General features: G+C 37.0%; 1 protein-coding gene across 1 annotated transcript in view; it reads right to left on the reverse strand.

The window, feature by feature from the left end:
• Positions 1 to 9,452, reverse strand: part of LOC106868350 (transmembrane protein 192) — a 40,227-nt gene extending 30,775 nt beyond the window's left edge. The window contains exon 1 of the mRNA XM_014913564.2: positions 9,296 to 9,452. Coding sequence (XP_014769050.1) covers positions 9,296 to 9,331 — 36 coding nt within the window. The 5' untranslated portion in view covers positions 9,332 to 9,452. The remainder of the gene's footprint in view (positions 1 to 9,295) is intronic.
• Positions 9,453 to 11,506: the final 2,054 nt, after the last annotated feature.

Here is an 11,506-nt window from a genome sequence, read left to right on the forward strand (position 1 = left end):
CTCTTCCGATCTGTGTGTGTGTGTGCGCGCAAACAACGGTCGATGTCACATCTCAAAAGACAACCATTAGAGAGCATTGACAAATGTATTAATTGAATTATCATCCATATTTATATATAAAATACTACAATTAGCCATCATTTTTGACGGCATGGGGCCAGCTAGTAATAATAATAATCTTTTCTACAAAAGGCACAAGGCCTGAAATTTTGTGGGAGGGGACCAGTCAATTATATCAACCCCAGGACTGTTTAACTGGTACTTAATTTATCAACGCTGAAAGGATGAAAGCAAAGTTGACCCCAGCGGAATTTTAAATCAGAACAACATTAAGATGGATGAAATGTTACTAAGCATTTTGCCTGACATGCTAACGATTCTGCCAGGCCTGGAATTTGTAGGGAAGGGGATAGTCAATTACATTGACCCCAGTGCTCAACTGGTACTTATTTTATTGACCCTGAAACGATGAAAGGGAAAGTCAACTTCAGCAGAATTTGAACTCGGATCATAAAAACAGAGGAAATGCTGCTAAACGTTTTGTCCAGCATGTTAACGATTCTGCCAGTTTGTCATCTTCATAACAACAACAGCAACAATAATAATAATAATAATAGAATTGTAATTTAATAAAATCAGATGGAGTCATGTCAAACAAAATCTGAAACTACCTTATGCAATAAGAATCACCTCCCCTGTGGAGAGTAAAAATGGATCTGCTGCTTCTAGCTGCAAGTGTAAAGGGGCACAAAAACTCTCTGACCTATCATATGTGTTAATTAAAGTGATGGTAGTGGGACCAAAGTGTCATTGCCTTGGGGCATTAAGAGCCCTTTTCTTTACCACTGCACCACACCATAATAATAGTATGAAAACAATTCTTATTATTCACGTGTTAGTAATTTCCAGCAAATAAAAAACGAAAAAAAAAGACATCTGTAGGTTGGTGACTTTATATTAGACTAAAAGCCTCTGGAATCCAGCCTGTTTAAGGTGACTGAAAGCCTGGAATCTAGCCTGTTGAAAGTAATAAAAATCAAAACCCCACACCTTTTGCAAGAGGTTAGAAAGCTAATTTAAAAATTGTCACAGTCTACCAAAGCAATTGTTTATGAAAGGAGTTAATAGATATTTCATGAAGGCATGTGGCTTAATGGTAAAGTCTTTTGTTGCTATATTTCTATTCAAGTACAGTGCCTTTGTTTCAATTAATGTTGAAAATAACAAAGAATTTATTAAAATCACTTTGCCATTATTTAGCTGGAAACTCTGCCAAATCAGATTGGAGCCTGGTGTAACCATCTGGTTTACCAGTCCTCAGTCAAATCGTCCAACCCATGCTAGCATGGAAAGCAGACGTTAAACGAAGATGATGATTATTAACTTGAAATTTTTGATGGAAGTTTTTAATTTAGATCACTTTAAAATAGGATGTGTATATCATAGAACTGTGGAGGTGTGTGGCTTAGTGGTTAGGATGTCAGCACCATGATCATAAGACTGTGGTTTCGATTCCTGGATCGGGCGATGCGTTGTGTTCTTGAGCAAAACACTTCATTTCACGTTGCTCCAGTCCACTTAGCTGGCATAAATTAGTGCTCTGATGGACCAGTGTCCTGTCTAGCTGGGAAACACACACGCCATTGAAACCGGGAAACCGGGCCCATGAGCCTGGCTAGGCTTTTAAAAGGGAGCATTTATTATCATATCATAGAACTACAGGTGGCTGGCCTCAAGCAGGTTGGTATCAAAAGGGTTCAGGTGTTTTTGCTCATGAACATGAGATCGTGGGTTCAATCCGTAGGCCAGGTGGCATGTGTCCTTGAGCAAGACATTTCATTCCCCATTGCTCTAGTCTACTCAGTTGTAAAGAGTATCAACAAGGTGCTGGTGCAGCTCTCTCTCTCTCCCTATATCTGTCAAATTCTGGGTGTTCCATTGAGTCAACAATGAAGGGCTGAGAGTATGTCAATGCCTGCTAGTGACTACTTAGCAAAAAAGCAGGATACATGCTACCAAGCCATACACACTAGCAAAGGCTGGATGGCTGCACTGTGCTGTAGACACTTCAAATATAATACTAATGCATAATTTATTGACTGATGAAATGCAAAAAGTCTGTGGTATTTGAATTCAGAAACAAGTAGTACATATCTGATAATTACTGGGCAAAATCCATCATTCTTAGAAGATGCATCAATCACACTAACAAGTAAAAAAAATTAAAAAATTAAAAATAACAAGGAAGCCACCATAGAGTCATTCATGCTGCAGAAAATAGCAACAAAATCTTCATTTCGGTGCAGGTATGGCTGTGTGGTTAGAAGTTTGCTTCCCAGCCACATGGTTCCAGGTTCACTCCCACTGCATGGCACCTTGGATAAATGTCTATTATAACCTTTGGGTCATCATGTAAGCAAATTTGGTAGACAGAGACTGAAAGAAGCCCAACATAAGTGTGTGTGCTTTGAGTTTGCCCACCACCAACACCAGAGTTGGTTTGTTTATATCCCCATAAATTAGTGGTTCAACAAAAGAGTCTAGTAGGATAAGTACCAGTATTAAAAAAAACTAAGTACTGGGGTCAATTTATTGAACAAAAACCCTTCAAAGCAGTGCCGCAGCATGGCCACAGTTCAATGACTGAAACAAAAAAATAAAAGAGAGAAGTGCTGTTCTATATTTTAGAGATGAGGAATTATGTACCCCAAGATTCCGGGTTCAATCCCAGTCAGTGACTTGAATAAATAATAATAATAACATCAGCAAAAAATACCTTAGGAATGAGAACAGAATACCCCAGTAGTCAAATAAAGGGTTGGGTTTGGATTTCCACCAGGACACCTGATGAAGGCTGGAGTATACATCAGCCGAAACGTTGTGGTAACAACAAACAAGGTAAGGATACCTATCCGTCCAATGTAAATATTCTTTTCTACTCCAGGCACAACGTCCAGAATTTTGGGGGAGGGTGCTAGTCGATTAGATTGACACCAGTACGCAACTGGTACTTGTTTTATCGACCCTGAAAGAATGAAAAGCAAAGTCGACCTCGGCGGAATTTGAACTCAGAACGTAAAGACAGACGAAATACCGCTAAGTGTTTCGCCTGATGTGCTAACGTTTCTGCCAGCTCGCCATCCTGTCCAATGTAAATATTGCAAAAAGAGAGAAGATATCACAACTTACTGCCTTGGACAATATGATAGCCCTGAGTGTAGGACCTGGGGAAAAAAAGGGATGTTCATGTCATAGCTGAAACATATTTGACCATAGCTTGTGGCTCAGTAAGGTCTAACCGGCAGCTAAACAATAGCCATGATTTTACTTCTGGATAGAGACATACTAGATAATCTGCAACTGCAGGTTTGGCTGTGTGGTTGAGACATTCACTCTCCAACTACATGCTTTTGGATTGTCCCACTGCTTAGCACCTCGGACAAGTATCTTCTACTGTAACCTCAGGTTGACTAAAGCATTGTGTGCTGACAGAAGCTGAATGAAACCCATCACGTATATTCTTTTACTTGTTTCAGTCATTTGACTGCGGCCATGCTGGAGCACTGCCTTTAGTCGAACAAATTGACCCAAGGACTTATTCTTTGTAAGCCTAGTACTTATTCTATCAGTCAGTTTTGCTGAACCGTTAAGTTACGGGGGACGTAAAGATACCAACATCGGTTGTCACATGATGGTGCGGGGACAAATACAGACACACACACAAATATATATACATACATACATATATATATATACATATATATATATACATATATATATATATATATACATATACACAACAGACTTCTTTCAGTTTCCGTCTACCAAATCCACTCGCAAGGATTTGGTAGGCCCGAGGCTATAGTAGAAGACACTTGCCCAAGGTGCCACGCAGTGGGACTGAACCCGGAACCATGTGGTTGGAAAGCAAGCTTCTTACAACACCTAATGTTAACAATAGATGGAATGTGAACTTTTCAGACAAAAACATCTCTCAATAATAGGCTTAACTGGTTATGCAATTGTAAAAAATCATCTAAAATGCCTATTAGATAACCAATGCTTAAGAAAAACCAGGGGAATGTACTTACTATTATATAGGTGGTTGAACAACTGATTTTAAGTCAAGATTATATAATCACATTTGTTTAAACATAGAAAAAATAAATAACTTCACTTCTTTAAGTAAATTTGTCTGGAGCTTCAAAGAGAGGAAAGTTAAGTACAATATTAAATGGTCTATAATAAATAGTGCCCTACTATATAATGGATGGAAAAATGCAACTTATACCTCAAGGAGACACTGCATATCATTACATCCAAATCTAACATTAAATAAATGAAACTTATTTAGTAAAACCTTCAAAATCTTCCTAAATAAATGTAGTTCTGATTAGTGCACCTAATATAATAGTCTGGTAGATTAGGATTTTTTAGTTAGTACACTAATATTTATTTCATCTAATTATTTTAGTTATCTTATTTTCTAATTATCATTATTATTGTTCTTGTTATTATTTAAATTATTTTTAATTTTGTAATTAGCTTGTTTAATTATTTTTAATTCTGTAAATTACATTGTTTAATTATTTCTAATTCTGTAATTAGATTGTTTAACTATTTTTTAAATTTTATTTTTTATCGTAGTTTATCTATCTAAATCATCATGATCATCATCATTTAACATCAGTTTTCCATGTTGATTCTGGTAAGATGGTTTAACAGGAACTGACAAGTCAGAAGACTGCACCAAGCTCTGCTATCTATTTTGGCATGGTTTCTATGGCTGGATATCCTCCGTATGCCAACCACTTCATAGAGTCCACTGGGTGCTTTTTATGTGGCACCAGCAGCAGTGAGGTCACCACATAACTTGCAGAACAAGGCCTCTTTCAACTGGGAACAGTAGTATTGAAGGAAAGAAAAAATGCCTTGCATTAAAAGAGAAACATAGCCACCTCAGATAAAGAGGAGAGAAACATGGTAAAGATGTGACGGGAGGGGGCAAGATGCAATGAAAATTTTAGGAAAATAAAAATAAGTGGAACTTTTACCAGTGAGTGTGTTAAATTATAAGTCACAAAAAGTAAATGACTCTCCCCGGACACAACAGAATATGCTTCAACACACGAACTCACATAAAGAATCTTGCAAACCAAATCCCAAAACAAAATATATATATATATATATATATATATAACAGGCTTCTTTCAGTTTCTGTCTACCAGATCCACTCACAAGGCTTTGGTCGCCCCAAGACTATGGCAGAAGACACTTACCCAAGGTGCCATGCAGTGGGACTGTATAATTTTCCATTTTATTTTTTTTTGTGCTTATATAACTAAATGTATTATGGAAGTAGGTTTCTCTATGTTCTACTGGTGGTCAACTTTGTCATTCATCTCTCTCTGGGTCATTTACTGAATATTAATACAAATGACTATACCACAACCTCTGTTCACCTATATAGCTGTTAATAAGTGACCACACACCAATGACATTATATGGCCTTGTACCTCCACCTCTACACATTCATACAAGTTTTGTTCATGAGTATAAGAAATAATAACAGGCAGTATAGAAACAGTAGAACACCAGAATGGATGCCATCTAAGTATTTAATCCAACCCCATATGTTCTTAATTCAAATTACGTTTGTTTCAACAAGGCAGTCATCTTTTAATATCAATATCATAATAACTGTCTTTGACAGGTATGGTCTTAAATCTTTTACTTGTTTCAGTCAATGAATTGTGGCCATGATGGTGCAACGCCTTGAAGTGCTTAATTGAAGAAAATCAACCTCAGTATTTATTTTTTAAAGTCTGGTACTTATTCTATAGATCTCTTTCGCCAAACCACCGTTACAGGGATTTAGACAAACCAACACTAGTTTCCAAGCAGAGAGGGAAGGTTAATCACACACACACACGACAGGCTTCCACACAGTTTCCATCAACTAAATTTACACACAAGGCATTGGTTGGCCTGGAATTATATAGAAGACATTCAACCAAGGTACTGCGCAGTGGAATTGAACTCAAAAATCATGGAATTGTAAAATGAGCTTCTTAACCAAACAGTCATGTGCTTATACACAGCTATAAGTATAAGCACCGTGGCCTATCATCTACAACTAAAGGTTCATATTAACTAACACCCTGTAAATAAAAGCTGCATAGATGAGAACCATGGGAGAAATATGTTTTGGGTGATAACTTTTAATTTGTCACATGGTTTAACACCATCATTTGTTACTGAGTGTCAGTAGAGTTCACTCTAAGAAGTCAGCCTATATCTTGCCGTTGTTTTTGTTTCACCCACCAGTTTTGCAAGACTTAGAATATCATGGCCACTACACACCAACATGCTTAATATATCAAATTCTTGGCTGAGACAATACAATAACAATAAACAGAGGTTGGGGTAGAAAGATAGAGCGAGCACAGATAGTGAGTGGGATACATACAGAGAACTTCGCTCTGTGCTGGTTAGATCCGCTACCAGTGTGTTTATGCGAGTGCTTGTATTTATTAAAAGGTGATCTAGTCGTAACTATATATATCTCGGTAACTTCATTATTCCATGCAGACAATTGGGTAAGATTTGGCTGTTATTTCTGATAGTGTAATCATATATATATATACATTAAATATATCCATGTTACATATCACGGTATAGTGGTAATTATTATTAAATGTTTTTTCGTCTCTACGGACAGAAAAAAAGAACCGGATATATTATACATATGTGCATGTTTATGTGTGTGTGTGTGTATGCGCGTGTGTGCATACACACAAACATGCACTATATCATCACAGACGGGTTTCGACCCGTAAGTCATAGACATTCCCCTTCTCTAGAGATGCTAACGTCCTTGAGAAAGATGCGAGCATATTAACAAATCCTCCTTAGTGTTTACCTTCTAAAGTTAACAGCGCTAATCACTTCCTTGATGAGTATCGTTAACAAAACGATTAGTAGCAATTCACTTTGGGATAAAGTGCGTGGGATAAATACGTTATCCATTATCATTCATGCAGTTGGAAATTCATGTGCAATGCATATTTATCTTGCAGGTCCGAACTGCAAATTAAATGTGGTTTTATAGATATGTTACAATTGAATCAAAAGAATCAGTCTTCGACAATACAAACATTGGGCATAATTATCTTTAATACAAGGATCGCCAAGATATAAAATGTAAACAGCTTCGGTCTGGAGGATTCCGAGCCGAAACCCAGATGTTTATAGAGGTAGATTTTCTACTTAATGAGAAAGAGAGAATCTATAAAAAGTATATATAACGTGTTCGGCTTGAGATTTTAAATATATATATATATATATATATATATATACAAAAACTTTGCAATAAAAGGATAATGGTGAAGTGATCTCATGTGGGAATCAAACTATGTGTATGCGCGTGCGAGCAATGAATTTGATCAAAATGCTGTGATACCACGAGCGGAGAGGGATAACAGTTCGTTGTCTGAAATGAGTCATTCAATTAAGTTATTGTCTACAATGAGCCTTCCTAGTCCTTGTAAAAGGTTGCAGTAGCAGGATTGCTACTAATGAGGACATAGCAACAAACAGCCTAATTTCTTCCCCTCAGAGAATGAAATACTTTAAAGTCTATACAGGCTTGCGGTGGTGGAATTATTAATCCAATATTCGGTGGGGAAATGTCCCAGTATAAGAACAAGGAGCAATTATTCCCCCATTTGGACCAACATACGATATGGTACCAGAGCAAATATTATATATTCATAAACCAGTTTTTTTAATCAAAAGAAGAAAAACGAGTAATCATCAAGTTTCGTGTCCCATATTAAATGAAGTATAAACAAAGTGATATTCATATATTTACAATAATGTTTCTAGAAATATGAGGCGAAAGAACACTCCTTCATATAAGTAACAAAAAAAGATTATGGAATAAAATCCTTTCAATATGTCATTAGTCATTTTTTTACATATGACCGCAGATGAACAATATATCGCCTTTTATATAGGAGTTCTTACACCAATCAATACCGCATATAATACAATATATATATATATACATATATATACACACACACGCATACACACGTGTGTATCATTATACATCTAAGCATAAATATTGCGTTGTAGAATGTGTTTCTTCAATAAAATTGTTGTTTTTTTTTTTGTTTGCTTTTGTCTTTAATTCATTTCGTACTCAGTTAGGCGGGGGGGGGCGAATCTCGATTACCAAAACAGTGGTTTGTTACCAGAGTCTTATTGTTCAGTATTTTTTTAGACTATTCATACCAGAAATTCGTTCTCTTCACAAACAATGCATATTTAGTTATGAAATATCGAAATACGCATGGTATTAACAACAACGAGGTAATAAGATGGATTAAATGAAAATACAGACAAGATTACGATCCTTCGGTACCAAGAATTATTCACCATTATCAGAGCATGTATTAGCATAAACTCTGTGGAGAAATAACACAGAAACCACAATAAAACAGAAAGAAAGAAGAAAAATTCAGAGTCATACATGTTTGCCCAGTGGCTCTTTATCAGAGACCGTGGGTGAAAACTGAAACAATTACATAGTAGAAGAATTCACAGAATCTACTATTTTGACTTTTGTTTATTTCTTAATAGAATAGCCTATTATGAAGCATCAAAAAGTTTCGTCGCCCTTCTGCGACCTGGGAACAATTCCACTTATATACTTTCATAGTGACTTGAATTAATTTTATTCCGGGTCTTTATTATTATTTTTTTTTTTTTCACGTTAAACTTGTTTACACGCAAAACCCTCACAACACACATATTCTTTGTTTTATCCTGTACCGTCCATAATGTTTTTCTTAAATTAATTCCTTTGCGGTCAATAAAGAAATCATTATAACTTTGCCTTTTCTCCTTTCGGGGTCGATAAAATAAATACTCAGTCAAGTACTGGGGGGGTCAAAATAATCGACTAGTCCCCTTCCTGAAAATTTCAGGCCTTGTGCCTTTAGTAGAAAGGGCTATTATTATTATCTCTTAATTGATTTGCTTACATGCCTGATATGCGGTGGGACAGTCAGCCATCTGATGGAAAAAGTGAAACGGAATTCAATACTTTATAAACGAACCAATAAATGCAACAGATTTCTGTGTTCGTTCTTAAATAACTAAAATGATCCTTCAAGGGTGTGTAAAAAGAATTCTGATAGAACGATAATAATTAAAAATTATTAAAAAAAAAAAAAGCATTGAGAAAATCCAATCAAATAAATAAAAATTATGCCAGCTTGTAACTTACCCCTGAGTTCCCAGTGTTATCTGCTAAACTGACCATGACGGAATGAAAGTGTGGTATAAATAGGGTACAGGGTGGCAATCAACAAGAACTGTTGAAGCACGTTACACGGTAACTAGGCGGAATACTTACAGTCATATGATTACAGAGATTGGAGAGCTTCAATAAGGGGGGGGGGATAACAGAGTTCTCTCCCCTCGTTGAACACAACTTTTTGGGAGGTGGGAACATCGTAGCAAGTTATTCAGCTTGCTTTGTTTTTACTTTATTTTATTGTTGTAATTTTAGGTATATAGTGTACTCGCATGTTTCTCAGCCTCTTGAAAGTGAAAGTATTTACCATGTCAAATGTAGATGCCTTAAAGCTGCTGACTGTCACACGTTCGATAATACATGAAATCAATTATTTGCACAACTGGTAGTTTTCCCTTGCGGAAATGTACATGTTCCCAATGGCAATTCCTTGCGACAAACTTTTTTGGTGTACTTCCATAAGTATCTATACGATGCAGGTCTTATTTTTACAGATTTTTCACATTCAATACTCATATCTCACTACAATGCATTTACAAATACTTTATACGTTAGTAGTGAGGAAATGCTTGCTGTCATAAGAAATAACAGTTCCCTGAATATTTCTGTGCCTCCCTTTTAATAACAGGCATCTCCAAACCTAATTAAATTACCTACGAAAGGGAAGCTGTCATCTACGTTATGACAGATCAAGGATTTTAGTTTAATTACTCATCTACCACATCTGGGTGGAGGCGCAATGGCCCAGTGGTTAGGGCAGCGGACTCGCGGTTTCGATTCCCAGACCGGGCGTTGTGAGTGTTTATTGAGCGAAAACACCTAAAGCTCCACGAGGCTCAGGCAGGGGATGGTGGCGAACTCTGCTGTACTCTTCCCCCACAACTTTCTCTCACTCTTACTTCCTGTTTTTGTTGTGCCTGTAATTCACGCTGAATATCTCCGAGAACTACGTTAAAGGTACACGTGTCTGTGGAGTGTTCAGCCACTTGCACGTTAATTTCACGAGCAGGCTGTTCCGTTGATCGGATCAACTGGAACCCTCGACGTCGTAAGCGACGGAGTGCCAACAACATCTGAATTCCTGATTTTAAAGGCTACCTGTTTCTTATCACAGCACACCAACACACTTCGCTTTTCATTTCTGTTAATGCTGACTCATTTGTAAATTATCCTTTCTAGTATATCAGAATGTAAGTGTATTCAAAAAGGATTACTAATGCACTCTTATGTTTTTTTAACTACTTAGCATTTTCCAAACTGCTGAGTAAACATAGTAAGCAGTCACGTAGACATGTATCATTCAATTTATCAATGTTAAATTTTACTTTAACATAATATTGAACATGACTGTATCAGAGACATACACATATGTACTTGCATTAATTCAGTGAAAACGAACGTAATTTATACAGTAAGCACTAATATAATGGAGAAAAAAGAAAATTAATAAGTCATTGAAATAGAGTATTACATCGCACCAGGGGAAATTGGTGTTCCTCTCAAAAGAAATTTCAGACAACCACAAAACACGACAATATCACAAGTGATTGCAAGACTGAGATATTGAGACAACAGGCACATTCCTGAACATCATCTGATATACCCTCCAGCCTTCATCAGGTGTCTTGAAGAAATTTTGAACCTGGGTTCTCATTCCTAAGGTATTTTTCGATGTTGTTATTATTATTATTATTATTCAAGTCTCTGCCTGGAATTGAACTCGGAATCTTGGGGTTAGCACACGCTCTTAACCACTATGCCATATTCCTGTGGGTTGGAGGGTATATCAGCCTAAACGTGTTAACAACAAACAAGATGAGGACAAATATCTGTCGAGTGCTAACAGCACCATTCCAAGCGTGATCATTGCCAGAACCTTTCCTTCATTGGGCACTAAACCCTGCTTGCGAAGACCTGTTGAGGCAAGTGAAATCGAAATCGAACCAAATTAGATGACTGGCACCCATGCCAGTGGAGCTCTAACAGCACCATCCAAGCGTGATCATTGCCAAAGCAGCTGTATGGCTTCCGTACCGGTGGCACGTAAAAAGCACCATTTTAGCATGATCGTTACCAGTGTCACCTTATTGGCACTTGTGCTGGTGGCACGTGAAAAAACGTTGGACTGGCTCCTGTGCAGGTGGCACGTAAAAAACACCATTTGAGCATGGCCGTTGCCAG

The sequence above is a fragment of the Octopus bimaculoides genome, chromosome 5 (genome assembly GCF_001194135.2).
Source record: "Octopus bimaculoides isolate UCB-OBI-ISO-001 chromosome 5, ASM119413v2, whole genome shotgun sequence".
Classification (NCBI taxonomy): Eukaryota; Metazoa; Mollusca; class Cephalopoda; order Octopoda; family Octopodidae; genus Octopus; species Octopus bimaculoides.